We start from the raw sequence: 18,628 nt of genomic DNA, 5'->3' as shown, positions 1-18,628 counted from the left end.
CAAACTCTCTTTAATTTAGTACAAGACTAGAAAATAAGCCCGCGCGTTGCGGCGGGAACCACTGTTTCAGGTATAACTGTATGAATAAGACACATTTAACCTGAATAAATTCAACACAATCATGAATGAACAGAGGGACATATGAGTGAATGAGGTCGATAAGATAAGCAGCTTGGCTTTTATATACATTCAACTGAGCTAACATGTAAAGACATTGCATAATTAGTAGGAAGGAACTGAACATTCTTGATCACAAAGACATGGTTGCCAAAAAAGTTCTGTTTCCATAAGAAACAGCAACTATATGTATAGGACCCGGAATATGTATCACATCATTCTCTAGTGCGTATCAAGAGCATTTTCTATTAGCATGTTTACAAATTCTCTAGTATGTCCATCAAAAAGTAAATAAATTCTCTATTATATATGTTTTCAATAATCGTACTTGGTGGTGAAACAAACAATGTTTACTGACACATTCAGACTAAGGACAGATAATAATCCGCCAATGGAATTAGATCTATGCAATCAATTGAATATGTCAAGTAAAATCATATTTAGTTGAATCCAAACTATAGCATGCTAAATAAAAACGGAAAAGGATACAACAGTAGAAACTTCTGAGAAGAGACGTAAAAGAATTTATGTTTGAAAACTTCTAATAGGAAGAGAAAAGTTTAATGTAATCACAACATCCTTCATTGTGGTACGCCATCCTTGCATAGACGATAAACCATATCTGACACAGCCATTCTCACAATCTACGGAGAACTTTTCAGTTTTAGGAGTGCTCAGATTGTACCCATTCCAATCTGGAATTAAATAAGAACTCAATCAAAAACTTTAATCCTACAATTCAATACTGAAAAACTAAAGTAGCCGGAAACCAAAAGATCTAAGTGACAACTTGTACAGATGTTACAAAAATGCAGGACGCGAAACGCATTAAAACTTTTAGAAACTCGAAGGTTATAATTCTCCTCTCCTTATATTCTTCCCCTTTCTCTAACCAAATAAAAATTCCCAAAAATATGCACAAAAAATTCTTAAAAAAAAACAATACAAAATTAATGCAAGCAAAGAAAGAGAAATTGCTGCAAAGGGGAAATTAGAAAATTATACCACCTTCAAACATTGCACGGAAGGCATCCGAAGAATCAAGCAGGAAAGTTATGTGAGCATAGAACCGTCTACCTGCAATTGGTCAATACACAATAAAAAATTTAAAGAGATCCCTTATGTTAACAATACAATCACCCATGCTAATTGAATATTCTGTAATGTCAGCTAATAAAGCATACATAGGAAAAGGTTAAAGGAATGATCTGTATCTATATTCTATAGTTCAGTCAAAGGAATGATCTTATTGTAGTGCCTAACTACGCTAATAATTCATAATCAAACAAAATTAAAGATGAAAAGTCTTGGTACTTGTAGGCAAAGGCTCAATCCACCAATCTCTTCCTGATCAAAGTATAGTAGCTGCAAAAAGAGGTGGTTCATGGTAAACCCCTGAGTGAGAAAGAAAATGTTTAATCAAAGAGACTTCAAACTCATAACCACATAAATAAAAATCTTATTATTATCATGGATGGACATAATATCCTTTATTATGTTTTTAGACACAAATTATAAGACTATATTTCTAGTTTCATATCACCTGTAATTTATAACCTGCCCCCTTCTAGTTTAAACTTTAAAGGATGCTTTTCTTTAATCCTGGTTCTTGACAATCAGTGAAGAGTAATAACACGTACAGACATTAAAGTTGAAACCTTTTCCAAGCAGATGCTACACATACAAAAAGATATTAAGCTTAAAGACCTTAATATCTAGTTTTGGATAATTGGCAAGTATCTGCTAACCTTCCCTTATATGCTACAAATTCTGACCTTAGCTTAGGAGCAATGGAATTTGATTCGAATTATTCAGAGTACAAAAATACGCGTAAACACATACGAAATTCTTTTTTTTTGAAAAGAACACATACGAAATTCTTTGAGCAGCACGATATTGCTCAATATATCTTGGAGAATTAATCAGTCAGATAACCACAATAAAGACAACAACAATAAAAACAAAAGCAAAAATTCCATGCTTAAAGTAGAAAAAGTTCACTTCTGTTGTAACGAATCGACATTAGAATCATATTCTTTGCTACACATTGTTGTATAACCATTTGTGGTCTACAAATCAACTATTTTTAATCATATTTTTTGTTAACACATTGTTGTATAACCATTTGTGTGGCAGACATAATCAACTACAGCAAGTAAAATTACAAACTTTCAGCAACCTGAGCAGAAATTAAGATGTTCAGATATCCCGAAACATACAACATACTGTATGGACAGTCTTTTCTTGACTTTCTCAATTTCTCTCACTACAACCTCATTGATCATTCAATGAATTCAGATTTCAGATATAAACAGAGGACGCCTTATTGACTCTAATTCTCACAATCCAACTCAACTAAGCTTAAATGCTACTATTTTGCTCAAATTAAATAAATTGTACTCCTCTCCCCCATTTTTCCGCGCAATTCACCACCTAAACAATGCAGGAAAAAACCAAAAGAAGGGATAAAAGATTGTTACCTATGGTTAAATTTATTTACAATGAAAGATGTTTTGGCTTTTTGAAAGAAGTTTTACATGAAAAGTAAAAAATTGGTGAATCAAGCTCTTGGAGCCCTTTGAACCACTTTATGAGCCTAATTGGTACAATTGAAAATGAAGAGTGTAATCAAGCTTCATGAGCCTAATTGAAACAAATTAAAGATCAGATTGAAAATGCATTAAAAGCTGAGAATATGCTTTATAAAGGCACACCTCAACAGTCTCAAGAATTTTGTTCCAAGTATAGTCTATCTTTCATTTTCAAAATGAAACATCTTCATGTACCAAGTAAATGATAACATAAAGTATGATTTTCAATCGACAGAATTTTGTAATCGAACCCATATATACATATATATATATATATATGCACTTAGAAAAATCAACTATTTCCCTAGTACTAACAAAATTAATAGTGTATATATGTAATATATATATATATATATATATATATATATAACTACACTTTTGGATTTGGAGGAGGAAGCAACCATACCCTGAATATATCCAAGGCTAATAAAAGCCTTGACTTGTTTGTCAGTCAGTTCTTTGCTCAAATTTCTCTTATTATATGTACTTGAACCTGGACCCATGCACTTGTACTCTTCGCAGGCCACGTTGCTGCAATTTCAAATTATATTATTGACTCTCAAAACTAATTATATGAAAATGTTTAATCATGTTTTAATTGACATAGGTTGCTTACTTGTTACATTCAGGGTGCTTATCATCGCTCCAGCCAGCAGGGTTAACCACCTTGGTCATGCTAGTGTAGGCATACATCATCTGGGGTCTGCCTCACCAAGCCCTGCCTAAATATGTGCCACTGCCTGCCCCATTAATTATATGTAACATTGTTAGTCACCAAGCATCAAAAGTTCAAAACCATGACTTGTAGACAAACAAAAAGATTAACTACACATATCTTAGTTAATCCACCCAAACTATGTTTTGAGAGGGGTAAGGGGAACAATCATGTGGAATTTACAGTTTATACGGTGAGACTCGCATAATCCACTCGATCATTGTCGTTCCTATACATTCTTCATAAATTATATGAAAATTATGGGGAAAACAAATAACAGGCATACATCTATATATGTATGGCTTAACACCTGCGTGTAAATAGACTAAATATAAACATTTAGAAAATGAACAAACTTGTTCGCGAAACATAGTCGAATCATCGAGCTTCCCGAAATACTTGTTTCGAGGGACACAGAGATCGTCTTCTCATCTTCCATGCAAACCTGCTCCAAAAACCACTATACTCAATACCAATGAAAATTTCAAGGACCAACAAAGAATGTTGGAATTTCTTGAACCAAAAACGATTTATAAAATTTCTTGAACCAAAAACAACTAATATTGATCTTAATAGAAATTCAGAACTTTGACCAGATTATAGGATTTTGAAAAATAGTCAATACCATCTTAAACAAAATTCCACATTTCTCAAAAAATTATGAAAACAATCTTGTTTGAGTTCCATGAATATTCCTAGTATCCAAATAGCATGTAAATTTTCCTAGCATCCAAATAATTGGTTAAAAGATCAAAGTCCAAACAAACAATTAAAACCAAATCCTCAAATGTTTGGTTGGAATGAAGAGATTCAGGGGGGATTGAAATTTGAAAAGAAAATTTTACATCCGATCCATCCATTAGAACCCCTGGCATGAAAATAAATCTCACACCTACTCAAAAGACAAAGCAGAAAATTACTCAATTTCAAAATCCAAATCAGAAAATAAAACCTCACCGTTTCTCTCGCTCACCTCTTTGTCCCACATATCTTCTCCTCATATTATGATAAAAGACCTCTCTTCAAGTCTGGCCTCAAATAGTTGGTCCATCTAAGGCTACAACTTTTCCAGACCTTAATAATCCTGCAATTCAGACCAACCCACTATAACCATAATCAGTGAACAGTTTACATTAGAACATATGAAATTACAGCCCATTTGATAGAAGATTAAGGGGGGTGTAGTCAAACTTGGATTTGAGAGGATTTTAAAAGACTTTAAAATCCTAGTATAGTCAATTAAAAGATTTTAAAGGATTTTAGAATCCATTAAAATCTAGATGTAGTCAATTAAAAGATTTTAAAGGATTTTAGAATCCATCCAAATCTACGTGTATTAAAAAAATTGAGATTTTAAAGGATTTTAAAAAGTTGTGGATTTTGTGGGATTTGAAAGCAAAAACTATATATAACCAAAACTAAAAAGAATCCAACCTCACCCCCTAGGATTTCAAATCCTTCCCCCCACAATCCACCACAATTCATTCAAATTCTTTAAAATCCATATGAATTTTGTAGGACTCTTTAATCATCTTAAATCCTATCAAATCTATCACTTTTAAAATCTTTTAAAATCCTTTAAAATCTTAGTTTGACGACACCCTCCTAAGATTTCATTGTTTTAATAGAAACATAAAAAAATGAACATTTCACAGCGAAAAACTAATTTCTCATTATTTAAAACTTAGTCATCAAATTTCATAAATAAATTTATAAAAAAAAAAAACCAAAAAAATGCAAAATATGGGAACCTTTGGGCGAGCAAGTAGAAGACATCGCCCTCTTTGGAATTGGCTTCAGCAGCCAAAGCAATTTAGGATCCTTCTTTAGACTAAAGTAATATTTGCGTACAAACGATTGGGATCATCAAATATGATACTATTCCTCTCTCTCTCTCTCTAAACTCTTTGTTAAAACCCAATTATCTCATGGTCAGATTTTTGCTTACTTGCAAAGATGTCTTTAACTTCCTCTAATTATTCACATTGTCTCATACTTACTCTCTGATATCTACTTAATCAGAAAGCTATGACAATAATACAACACACATTCTTTGGAATTTCGATATGGATATAAATGCGGACTATTTTAATTTTTCAGTTAATCTTTTTTCTTAAGAACTCAAAACACACAGATTTGGTCTCATCGAAACGTAATGGGGATATTAATTTTTCAGTGATGTTTCAAGTGTGATTACAAATCCCACATACAATTGTCTTCATGACTGTGGGGTGTACCTAATAAATCATGGTATTAATTTCATAAAATAACACATATATACCCGGCCCCATAAGGGTCAATAGGTCTCAGTTGCATATGAGGGGTGAAAGATAATATATGCATAAGGCAACTGAAACACGTTCAATTATTATTTTTGTGATATACTACCAATGGATTGCCAACCAACATATTTTACATATAATATTTTGATAACATCGCACGGGCATTGCCTAGAAACAGCATACATAATTCAAGGTTATATGAAAACCTATGCCATAATGAATTGAGCAGGAAAATAAGCACTTCCTCATATGAGACATTATTAAACTGGAATTATACTAATAAACCAGGAAATAGATAGACATTATGGAGAGCAGATAAATGAACTCACCGCCCCAACAAAAGCTTACAACACCAATTGCAGAAACACCTTTACTTCTTAAAGCTTCAATTACCAGTTTTGCATCTTCAATTTCTTTTGGCTTGTCAATATGAAAACATGAGGATTTGGAGGAAAGAAAAGTTCAACAATTAATCATTCAAATTAGGGGAAAACAATTACAATGTAAAATTAACCCAAAAACTTATAAACAAACATCAGAGAGTCCGAGCTCATTCATGTGAAAGTATTAGAGAGTCAGAGCTCAACATTTAACCCATTGTGAGTGTAGCCTTACAATTAATTTTAGGGAACTTTAACGAAAAGCACCCGGTACTGTTCACTTTAATGAAAAACCACATTTTTACACTAAAAAATCAATCTTGGTACTATTCACTTTACCCTTTATTTTGTCCTTATCATTAAAACTCAAAGTTTTCAAGCCCTTTTCATTAGTTTGCCTTTAATTTTAAGGGAATGAAATATGCTAATTCATGTGAAAGAATTAGACAGTCATTGCCCACAATTTTCTTCATACTCTGCCCCTCTATCAAGGTTAGTAGGTCAGAGGTTCATTTGAAATCTCAAATTGATCCAAGAACTTAAACTCCAGAAAACCCAATTCGTTAACCATTGGAAGTTAATAGTGCATGCCTTGATGTCAGGCATAACATGATTACCGAGTATGATTACTGTGCTAATCCCTTATGTTCAGATCATGATATTAATAGTACAGTCTAAGATACATATGGGATTATGTGCTAACACCACCTATCTAATATGGTAATGCTTTGAATATAATGACATGAAGAAAGAATGGTAATTAAGCATGATGAGATTACCATTAGCATAATGTGTCCAAAAGATGGGATTACATTAATGACACCATTAGCATAATGTGTCCAAATTCAGAATACTCCACCTATCTCATATCCAATATAAATGCCTGGCAGTAGCAAAGCAATCGTCTAGCATCTAACAAATTTAAGAATGGATAGAAAAATACCTAAGTAGTGATCTCTTTTGTGCCTGCCTGGACTACACTTGCAAGCCAACTGAGCCGCCGATGCAGCAACCAAAGATAATTTTCCAAAACCCGATCCAAATTAAATAAACGGAAAACCAAATACAGATAGATAGTGTATATCAATATCAACCATCTTCATCTACAATCACGAATCAAGAATATACATAATAACAAAAACAATGCAACCTGAGATTAAATTCGTAGCATATTGCCAATTAGAATTGAAAGGCAAAAATATCATTCCACATATTTCCACCGTGCGACAAATTCACTACTAAATAGAAAAAAAATCAAACTTCAGCTCTAAAGTTGTCTTTTTGATTCCGCGAGGTTCAAAATAAATCCTCAGCAAAGAAGATGACAGAGGAACAGTACTACACTGTTTATGAAACTTAACTGGGCACACATGTTTATATTTTATGTTTTTTTCTTTTTGTTCTTATCGTTAAATAAAGTTATTAGTTGGTTTTTTTTATTAAAATGCAAAGTTTTGAAGCCCTTTCCATTAAAATGAAAATTATTTGTTGCTGGTAAGGTGCGTGGCTATGATTTCCTATGACCTAAACTAACAACATGTCAAATGTTTGGATACAGAGACAAACATAATTCCAAGTAGTGAGATAAAACAATTAGTGTCTTAAACTGCTCATCCATTTGTTAATAAAGAATTAGAGTAAACAACAGAGGGAATTAGCTGAATAACCTTCGTTGGCCAACATTGAAAAACATTCAACATCCAAAAATATCTCAAATTTTGATAACGAAATTTGTCGAGATGATAAAAGAGAGAACCAGAAACTAATGAGACATGAATAAACACGCAACTTGAAAACCATACTACAATTCTGGCTCGCACACACAGAGTGCACAACCTATTTGAAACCCCGGTCACCCAAGTGAAAGAAAATATAGAAATTGTAACCGAGTATGTAATAAACTGAAAGAGGAAAGCAAATGAGAGAACTATACCACTCTTTCTGGAATTAAGCAGAGACAAAGGCTGAAATCAGGAGACAACATTGCCTTCAGTGCCTGCACATCAATACAACACTCATAAACATTTAACACACTTCTTATTTACAACTAAAAGAAATGTTCCAAAGCATCAAGATTCAGTACAGACCTTAACCTGAGGTGAGAGATTAATTCCAGGTAGAAACTTTCCATATGGAAGAAAACACTTTTCTACAAAAGAAATAAAAAAGTGAATACTATGAAAAGTTCTTATGGCAACATTTACTGCAGCACTATTCATATTTTAGTCGGAAATAACAATAAGCCAAAAAAAATATGGGGGAATTCAATAAAGCATATGCTACTGCAAGAGAATAGTCATGTATAAAGAGCATATAACTAATACCTCGCCATTAACATGAAAACTAAGTTCCACCAGGAATGAAATCAAATCTGCAGAATGTAATCCACGCTTCTGCACCAAAAAGGAGAGGTGAGGAGAGACCAACATAGCTGCCGTGAAGGAAAAAAAACACAAAATATCATAACAACATCAAAAGTTACAAACTTGCAGAATCCCAAATTACACTTTCCCAAATTCATCAAGACAATTTCTTAACTGATGTAACTTCTCTAGTTTTCGTAAAAATGTTAACTTGGGTAAAATCATATTCCACAAAATTAGAAATTGGGGAGTGAAATTAAACACCAAAACTTCACAGGGGAGACTTACCATTATATATGCAGGCATTGAAATCAAAACCTTCTTCCGCCATGGAAGTCAAATGTGATGTTTGAACTGAAAAGCTATAAGTTGGCATCCCCATCTTCAATACATCCCCTGGGAACAGTATGAAGTTGTATCTGCACCAAAATCAGCAAACACACATCATCAAATCACATTCTATAGATGCATACATATAAATTTATATGTGTATGTATAGGCATAGTGAGAATGTACGGAAGGTTAAGGGCTAAGCTTGGAGGCTCTGAGAGTGAAAGAGCAGGCGGCAAACTGGAGAAGGTAGAACCGCTCGGCGATGTAGTTAGCCTTGCAATACGACTTGTCGGCGGTGTCGAAGCGAGATGGGCACGAAGTCGGAAGTGGACACGTGGTTCTTGAACTCCTCCAGGAACTCGGGAAAATTGGACTTCGTCACTTCCTTCACGGCCCATTTCTTTGAGACTTTGGTGGTGGTGGTGCTGAGAAAACGGCGCCGTATTAGTGGAGGCAGAGATGCACTCCGTGTCCTGAACTTGTACGGACACCTACCTGAACCTCCGCCTGAACTCGCTCACCTTCATAATCCTCATCATGGTCGTCGCCGAAGCCGACGAACTTCACTCTCAGTCGATCACAGCTGTCCTTCACTATCAGGACGTCGTACCAGGCGTCGCCCAAGCCAGACTTGAACTCGACCGCCATCCCAACTCCCACCCACTCCCCCTCTCTCTGTACCTCTGCAATCCCTAGTCACAGGGCCCTAGCCATTTCGGCTGGTACATGCAACGAATCTGGAGACGGAGCATGGAGCTGCAAGCTGTCAAGGAGTTCGCCTAACCCCAAAATCGCTCTCTCCCTCTCTCTCTCTCTCTCTTTCTCTTCCCAAATCGAGCATCACCACTCAATCCCCTCTATTTCTCTCCCTCGAATCATACACGCCCTGTGACTCTGTCTGCCTGCAAGCTGCATGCCTTCCTCTCACCAAATCCCTATCTCTCTCTCCCTCCCTCCCTCCCTCTCTTCTCTCTCTGCTCGCTCACTCTCTCTCTCCCCCGACAGCATGGTGTCACCGAGTACCACTGCAGCTTTAGAAAGGAAATGAAAGTCTCGAACCCACGCACTCCGTTCGAAACCCTAGACTAAAATGACCATCGCACCTTGCCTTTCCACGATCATCAACATGCGGCATGAAGATCAGCGGTGGAGAGAGTCAGTGGCAGCCTCGTAAATAAAGTGAAATTCGGCTCCAAAAACTGTTCATTGGTACAGTGCAATTGAAAAGCCTTCTTTAGACTAAAGTAATGTGAAATATATTGCAGAAATATACCAACTATTTATATGATCAAATATAACAAATCAAATGTATAATCACTATCAGACTTATTAAAATTAAATTAGGAAAAAGGAATAAGAATATATGGCCTGTGAACCAAAGAGAGGCGTGACGTCGCTGCCCTAAAGCCATAGACACCTCCCTACGTGCAGGTTAAGGCGGTGCCTACAACTCCAAGATAAAACCCAAAGCCTCACAGGATGTTTGATCTGTTATGCACGCCAACGACAGGCCGGATTGCCAAGTAGTGATCAATTGCCCAAAAATTATAAAGTAGAAATGTAAATTGACTGACAAAGATGTGAGAACTGAGGAAGACAAAAAAGGTTTTAGCGTATATTATTTTCTGTCTGAGGTTTCTTATGTAAAGGATTTCTCATACCCTTTTAGAAAAGGATTATGACTCTTCAGATAAAACACAACTCTTAAATATTAAAAATAAATAAAATAAAATAATAATAAGTTTTGAATCTTTAAAATAAAATATAATTAAAAAATTTAAAATAACCAACAATCCCCCACAATATTCAAAACTCTATGAGGAATAAAATAGACACAAATGAAGAAACGGAAGTTTGGGCAATTTGTATACCATGCAATGGGTGTAGGTGTCTTTTGGACTTGAACCTACACTTAGTATTCATAATTTTCATTTGAATGAATCATAGTGAACTAAGTCATATTACAACATTTGACACGCATAGTATTGATAAAAAACTTGGGGTGGGTTAGCGCTATTAATGGTCATGCACTTAATCTTGATTCTCATGAGTGTTTTTAGAGAACAACCCAATTATCACAGTCGCAGCCTCACGAGTACTCTCACTTAGGTGAGTCCTCCAAGAGTACATGTGACATGTACTTTGCAGGAGATTGCCTGCCTTGGAACTCATTCAGGACAATGTCCTTCCTTAACATCACATATCATCAGCACAATTGTCATAGGGATGCGTAGGGGATTTTATTTCAAATCTCCTATTTTAGAGTGCTGGAATATAGGTCACACAATATGGATTGTTTCTACCTATTGAACCTTCTTCATGGGATCTTCAATCACAAAGGTTGAGCTTCTTCCCTAGGTGACTTCCTTATGGGTTTAAGCCTATCCCCCTCGACAAATCTAGGACTCCATTCCTAGATAGACCTTTGGTCAATTGATCTGCAATGTTCTTTTTCGACTTCGCATAGTCCAAAGAAACAACTTCTTTATTTAACAAGCTTCTCACATATTTGTATCTAACATTAATATGTCTATTTAATTTCTTATTTGTATGTGTCTACCTCACTAAATCTATCACGATCTTATTATCACAATGTATGGAGATGGCAAGTATAGGCTTGCTCACCAAAGGGATATCAAGCAAAAAGCCTCTATACATGCAGTATCAAGAGCTATGAGTTCATATTCCATTGTACATCTAGAAATTATTGTTTGTTTCTTAGATCCCCAAGATATAGTTGCTCCTCCCAATAAAAATACATAACCTGAAGTAGATTTCACTTTAGAGCTATTAGTGATCCAATTTGCATCACTGTACCCTTCTACAACATAAGGAAATCCTTTATAGTGTATAGAATAATCCATAGTTCCTTTTAGATACTTAAATACTCACCTTAAAGCATTACAGTGTTCTTTACTTGGAGTATGAGTGTATCTACTTAGCCTTCCAACCGCATAAGCTATATCAGGTCTAATTTTATTTGCTATATACATCAAAGACCCAATCATTTGAGAATACTAGAGTTGACACACGGGTTCACCACTATTTTTAAGTAAGCACACACTTGGTTCATATGGTATCAAGACAAGATTGCAATTGAAAAGGTTGAACTTCTTAAGTATTTTCTCAATTGAACTAGATTGGTTTATAATAAAACCTGCTTGTGTTCTTTCTACTTTCATTCCTAAAATAATATTGGCTTCTCCTAGATCTTTCATGTCAAATATCTTTGATAGATAAGACTTAACATCTTTCACAATTTCCAAACTTGTTCCAAATAATAATATATCATCGACGTAAAGACATAAAATAATACATTGTCCATTGCATTCCTTGTAGTAGACACACTTTTCATGCTCATTAATTTCAAAATCATATTCTGAAATGACTTTATCAAACTTCTCATGCCAATGCTTAGGAGCTTGCTTGAGCCCATGTAACGATTTAGCCAACTTACACACTTTATGTTCTTGACCTTTCATTATAAATCCTTCGGGCTGCTCCATGTAAATTTCTTCATCTAAATCTCCATTCAAAAATGTTGTTTTAACATCCATTTGATGAACTACTAAATTGTGTATAGAAGCTAATGCTATGAGGATCCTAATTGTGGTAATCCTAGACAAATGAGAGTAAGTGTCAAAATAATCAATTCCTTTCTTTTGAGTGAATCCTTTGGCTACTAGCCTAGTATTGTACTTGTCTATACTTCCATCAGGCTTCAGTTTCTTCCTAAAAACCCACTTTTAACCAATTGGTGTAGTACCGGATGGTAAATTCGTTAACTCCCAAGTGTTGTTTTGTAAAATAGACTTAACTTCACAATTTATAGCTCCTTTCCAAAATGGAGCATTGACAGAGATCATGGCTTCTTTATATGTTGTTGGATCACCTTCAATTAAAAAAATATAAAAATCATCATCAAAGTTCTTCTCCACTCTAGATCTCTTACTCCTTCTAAGTTCTGTTGGAGGTTCTTCTTCATTTGTAACTTGATGGCTAATACTTGTAGAGACTTTGTCAGTACTAGTGCATGATCTGTCTACCATTTGCTTTTGCATTAAAGTCTTGAAAGGAAATATGTCTTCAAAATATGTTGCATCCCTAGACTCCAATATTGTGTTATTCGAAATTTCATTTATTTCAGAGTTGATGACTAAAAATCTATTGGCACTACTATTATGAGCATAACCTAAGAAAACAGTATCCACAGTTTTAGGTCCTATCTTCTTTCTCTTAGGTTCTGGGATTGCAACTTTAGCCAAACACCCCCACTCTTTCAAGACTTGAAGATTTGGTGTTCTCTTTTTCCAAATTTCATATGAAGTAGTAGTGTTGTCTTTAATGATTACTCTATTTAATATAAAACATGCAGTCAAAATTGCTTCACCCTACAATTTTTTTTGGTAATCCAGAACTCAAAAGCATTGCATTCACCATGTCCAGTAAGGTCATATTCTTCATTTCTGCAACTCCATTTGATTGTGGAGAATAAGGTGCGGTTACTTCATGTATAATATCATGCTCTTTACAAAAAACACTAAGATCGGTAAGAGTGAACTCAACACCTCTATCTGACCTAAGTCTCTTTATCCTTTTCTTTAATTGATTTTCCACTTATGTCTTGTAAATCTTGAATTTACCAAATACTTCGACCTTGGTCTTTATCAAATAAATATAACAATACTTCGAACAATCATCTATAAATGTGACAAAATACTTATTATTAGCTCTAGTAGGTAATCTATTTGAGTCACAAACATCACTATGTATGTCACGCCCCGATCTCGACATACGTCCAGGATCGACACGTGACGTCACTAAATACCCTTATTTCTAACATACCCCCGCCTTCGGGAAATGGCAAAACACAACTTAAGATCCAACTAAGCAATAATTCTTCGTAGACTTTATGGCTGCATCTAACATCCTTGTTAGACTGCCTACGTACCCTAAATAGGAATCAAGCCATTCGTAGTTCATTATTTCACTAAACTCGAATATTCATCACATAAATCGTTATGTCCCAACAATATACCACAATGCATATCATGCAATATTTCAAAGAACAAACGACGAAGCACAATCATATTTCTAGCCATATTTATCAACAAGTCTAATCATAACAATAACAATGATATCCAACATAACAATCCCACATGACGATTAATATTTCCACTTCATCCATCACATAAATCATCATGTTTCCCACATAAAATCACAACTCATAGCGTGTAACATCTTAAAGAATTAACAATGCACAATATTATTCTCTAGAAACATTGATCAACTAAAATAATCATAATAACAACACTCATATCCAGCATCATTCCACAATCCCCTCAATTAATCAATTCATGAATCAAAGATGCACGATCTTATCATTTAATTACGTTAATCAAACAATGCGATAACATATCAATTCACGAATTTAACCAAGGAACTCCATATAATTCCCTACTTGGATTATGAATAATAACATGGTAATTCTAATTTGTATTCACAAGGTCTATTGTGGGTAATTCTCATTCACTCGAATCTAGGGTTCTAGACTAACCTTATGGAAATGAACAAGAGCAAGGATTCCAGACTAGTCAACGGAATCCAAAATATCTAGCGTTTCTCATAGTCTACCCAAATTTATCACATTTATAATCAGTGCCTACATCAGGTGAATGGTGCACTAGCCAACCAGAACTTGGATAAACTGCGAAACTCGGGTGAGTGACAATAATACAAGTATGTGATATTCAATAAAAGAAAGACCATCGATCACCGTTTATAAACCTCGAATATAAATCATATTTTTACGAAATCATAGTTAAGTCACTGGAAACTCCAAAGGAGTCACCCAGACATCCAACGGTTTTTCTAGTTCAAATCATAAAATTCTCAAAAATCATCGTTCATATATACATTAAAAACTAGGGCTAGGTGGATGTAGTTCAGCCGAAACCTACATAAGTAACCAAACAGGAAGTGGCCCCCTATAATGGATTAACCAAGCAGAGCCACCCCTGAGTAACCATGTAGGTAGTGATCCCCCATCGCAGATTAACCAAGCAGAGTCACTCCCACAAATCTGTTAGGCAGTGATCACCCATCGCTGATTAACTAAGTATGATCACCCCTGAGTATGTATGACTATAAAGATCGCCCATCGCGGATTAACCAAGCACGATCCATAAATAATATGGTCCCTCATCGCAGATTAACCAAGCAGGACTACTAGTGACCCCTCATCGCGGATTAACCAAGCAAGGTCAAGATAACCAAGTAGGTAGTGACCCCCTATCGCGGATTAACCAAGCAAGGTCAAGATAACCAAGTAGGTAGTGATCCCCCATCACGGATTAACCAAGTAGAGTCACACCTACAAAACTGTTAGGCAGTGATCACCCTATGGGTGGGTTTTTCAAAAAACCAAAAACTGAAAAAAACCGGACCGAGGCTGAAAAAAAAAACGAACCGAAAAAAAACTGAACTGAACCAATTAGGTTGGTTCGGTTTCGGTTTTTAAGGTTCAAAAACCGAACCGAATATATTTTAATTATAAAAAAAAATATTACACCCAAAGGGGTTCTAACCCATTCCCACTTGGTTGAGTATCTTCCACTTCAACCATCTTGACAGCAAGTTTTTTATTGCTAATACCATTATGAGTAGCATATTTAAAACAAGCTGGATCGTAATTGTTTAATACGTTGTCAATTCCCATCTTTCATCCAATCCCCATCTTTTATCTTTCCCAATTCACATCTTTCATCTTTCCTTAACCCTAGTTGAAAAAACCATTTTTCCCAATTCCTATCTCTCTCTCTCTCTTTATTTAACTTCAACTCTCTTACACTCTCAGAGAGTACTGCAATGGCACCCATGAGTCATCATTTCTCTCTCTCTCTCTATTTAACTTCAACTCTCTCACACTCTAAGAGAATTGCAATGGCACCCATGAGTCTTCCTCCTGGATTCATATTCTACCCAACGGATGAAGAGCTTGTTGCTTACTATCTAGATCGAAAAATCAATGGTCACACCATTGAGCTAGAAATTATCCCAGAGGTCGACCTCTACAAATGTGAGCCACGGGATTTGCCTGGTATGTATTTGATTTTGTTTTGTTCGATCTGCAAGATGGAGGTAAAGGTTTAATTCTTGGTTTTCTGGGTGAACTGGAAAAAAGAATAAATTGTGGGTTTTTTTTTTAATTTTTTATAATAACTGATGTTGCATGTTTGTTAATTCATGCGTTCATTATATGAATGCTTCATGGATTTGACTACAAGTTTGTTAATTTTAATAACTGATGTTGCAGGTTGATTTCTCACTAAGAATGCTCAAGGCACGGAAGCATGTTCTTCAAGCTTCAAATAAATAAAAAAAAACTGAAGCGGGCCGAAACTGAACCCAAAAAAACCAAAACTGAAAAAAAACCGAACCGAACAATAACTTCAGTTTGGTTTCCGATTTCGGCCAAAAATTGAACCGAATGGAACCGAACCCACCCTTAGATCACCCATTGCGGATTAACCAAGCATGATCACTCCTAAGTATACATGACCATAAGGATTGCCCATCGCGGATTAACCAAGCGCGATCCATAAATAATATGGTCCCCCATTGCGGAGTAACCAAGCGAGATCATCCATGTACCACTACTACATGGTGCAGACTCGGTGTCACCTAACCCCGTGACACTAGGGTAACGGTCCCTTACTAGCCCTCGCATTTCTCAACATTTCAAATATATATTTTCAAACACATTTCATAAACATTTCAATATGCAATTCGAATCACTTTTCCACAAATATTACCAATCTATGAATCAAATCAAATTTAATAAAATAGATCGATGGCTAATTATAAAAGAATCACATTTTAACAAAAAACACATTTATAAAACCATGTCATATCCACAAAGGATGTTAATATAAAGAATCGAGTAATCACCATATCACATATATTAAAGTCACTTGCTGAGACAAGTCCGCAAAGCCTCACTAATTTTAGTAATTCAAATGGTTTAAGACATGTTGACCAAAAATCAACGGTGGGGTCCACAACCTAGCAATTTAATCCGGAAGATTCGCATATCATAATCTAGATCCGTAACTTCCTAAGAACCACATTATGCTCAAAGAACAACGTACTAAAATCTCATTACGATCCGACGGTCGGATCTCCTCCAATTGCTAGAATTAGGTGGCGGTTAACAATTAATTTTACTAACTTATAAATCTAATTCGGGAAGATCCGTACGTCGGATTCCAGATCTATCAGTTCCAATTATCCAATTGCTAGAATTAGGTGGCGGTTAACAATTAATTTTACTAACTTATAAATCTAATTCGGGAAGATCCGTACTTCGGATTCCAGATCTATCAGTTCCAATAATCCTCAAATATTATGTTATATAACGCATTAAAGTTTGACGACAATCCAACGGTCGGATTGTCGATTCAAATTTTGATGAAGTGATGTATCATAATGAAACTAAGTTCAAACAATCAAATCACTTCATACGGATATCAATTATGAATTCAGGACATCTAATTGGACTTAAAAAGACATCGTCGGCCCACTGACCATGCGCCGCCGCACGCGCTGCCGCGAGTGGCGGTTGGCCGCCCGACTCGCCGGAAAATTTAACTATTTCAAAAAATTACCAAATTTTACAAGAAAATAGATCTCAGTGAGTGGAGCAAGTTTCATACATGTGGCCAAGTCCAATTTGGCCGAGAAAAGCTCCAATTGCCCTCGAACCCGCCATAAAACCTAGAAATGGGTGTTCCTCGATTCATTGCCAAAACGAACTCCGTCGCCTAATCCAATGCTTGGGCCTTGCTCCAGGGGTTGAGGGGAGTCTATTGGTGGTGGTGATTGACGGTAATCATTGTCGGATTCAACGAAAAAATGAGAAAACTCCGGAAAACCGTGGACTTTGTGGCTTCGGTTTGTAAAATTGGGTTAGAAATTGAGAACTATAATACCACAAATATGTTGGGTTCGCCGAGAGCTTTCCATAGACACCAAGATCACCTCAATCGGAAGTCGGACGGAAGAGATACAACCGGGTCAAGGAACCGGGTTGGGATTTGAAATCAGGTCAAGGTTGATTGGGTGTTTCCTCACCTCTCTCCTTTCCCTCCTTATTCCCCCTTTTGATTGGTGGTAATTAACATAAATTTTGATTGGTCTCCTTCCCACAAGGTAGGAGTTTAAAATAAATTTAAAATCTATAGTTTAGTAACACAATTTCAAATGTCCGTATCTATACCGTTATAGTCTGGATTCGCAAATAGTTTTCACCTATGGGCTTATAGTTTCAAGATCTATTCGAAAACGTTACTTGTGACCTCGAAAGGTCAATGAATTTTAGATAATTAATTTCCAAACTTCAAACTTTGTAACTAATTTAATTAAAATCTAAATCGAAATAAATTAATATAATTTCTCGAAAAATAATATAAAATCTCAATAATACAAATACGTAGATTATAACAATGAAATCCAGGAATGAGATTTCACAATGTATAAGCTCTAAAACTTGGGTATTTCTTTCCACGGACTTAAAAGGTTTCTTGGGTTGTTTTGCTTGTACACAAATTTCATACTTATGCTTAAGATTCACAAACATCACTATGCTTAAGGTTTCTTGGGTATAATTCTCATCATGCTTGACTGTACTTTACTTATGCTCTGACATCACGTGTGAAATGAGTTCATTCTCGCTCACAAACGCACTCTTATGCTTAGGCACTTTTAGGTTCAAATTTATTCACATTTTCCACATCACTACATTTTATGGCTTCGTCACCCTCCTAGTGTCGGCCAGAACAGCTCAATT

At 35.5% G+C, this 18,628-nt stretch overlaps 1 protein-coding gene and 1 long non-coding RNA gene across 9 annotated transcripts; both read right to left on the bottom strand.

Moving 5' to 3' along the window:
* Window positions 1–25: 25 nt before the first annotated feature.
* Window positions 26–8,084, bottom strand: LOC126596078 (uncharacterized). Of its 6 annotated transcripts, none has more exons than XR_007613824.1 (10): window positions 8,019–8,084; window positions 7,029–7,077; window positions 6,035–6,125; window positions 4,397–4,527; window positions 3,780–3,868; window positions 3,325–3,448; window positions 3,115–3,239; window positions 1,432–1,512; window positions 1,123–1,194; window positions 26–100 (listed from the first exon to the last, which is right to left on the bottom strand). It is a non-coding gene; the product is annotated as an uncharacterized LOC126596078 (long non-coding RNA). The 6 variants fall into 6 exon arrangements; XR_007613822.1 differs by having other exon boundaries at window positions 26–76; XR_007613823.1 differs by having other exon boundaries at window positions 26–61.
* A 265-nt stretch (window positions 8,085–8,349) lies between these two features.
* Window positions 8,350–10,033, bottom strand: LOC126596966 (uncharacterized). Of its 3 annotated transcripts, XM_050263691.1 has the most exons (4): window positions 9,877–10,033; window positions 8,965–9,599; window positions 8,737–8,867; window positions 8,350–8,516 (listed from the first exon to the last, which is right to left on the bottom strand). In XM_050263691.1, exons 2-4 carry the CDS (start codon window positions 9,177–9,179, stop codon window positions 8,365–8,367), a joined length of 498 nt encoding a protein of 165 aa, XP_050119648.1. In that variant the 5' UTR covers window positions 9,180–9,599; window positions 9,877–10,033; the 3' UTR covers window positions 8,350–8,364. The 3 variants fall into 3 exon arrangements, with proteins under 3 accessions (XP_050119648.1, XP_050119647.1, XP_050119649.1); XM_050263690.1 differs by lacking the exon at window positions 9,877–10,033 and having other exon boundaries at window positions 8,965–9,726; XM_050263692.1 differs by lacking the exon at window positions 9,877–10,033 and having other exon boundaries at window positions 8,387–8,478; window positions 8,965–9,721.
* Between the last annotated feature and the right edge of the window lie 8,595 nt (window positions 10,034–18,628).

The sequence above is a fragment of the Malus sylvestris genome, chromosome 13 (genome assembly GCF_916048215.2).
Source record: "Malus sylvestris chromosome 13, drMalSylv7.2, whole genome shotgun sequence".
NCBI lineage: Eukaryota > Viridiplantae > Streptophyta > Magnoliopsida > Rosales > Rosaceae > Malus > Malus sylvestris.
The sequence above is the reverse complement of the archived record's forward strand: the minus strand, read 5'-3'. Positions and strand labels throughout refer to the sequence as shown.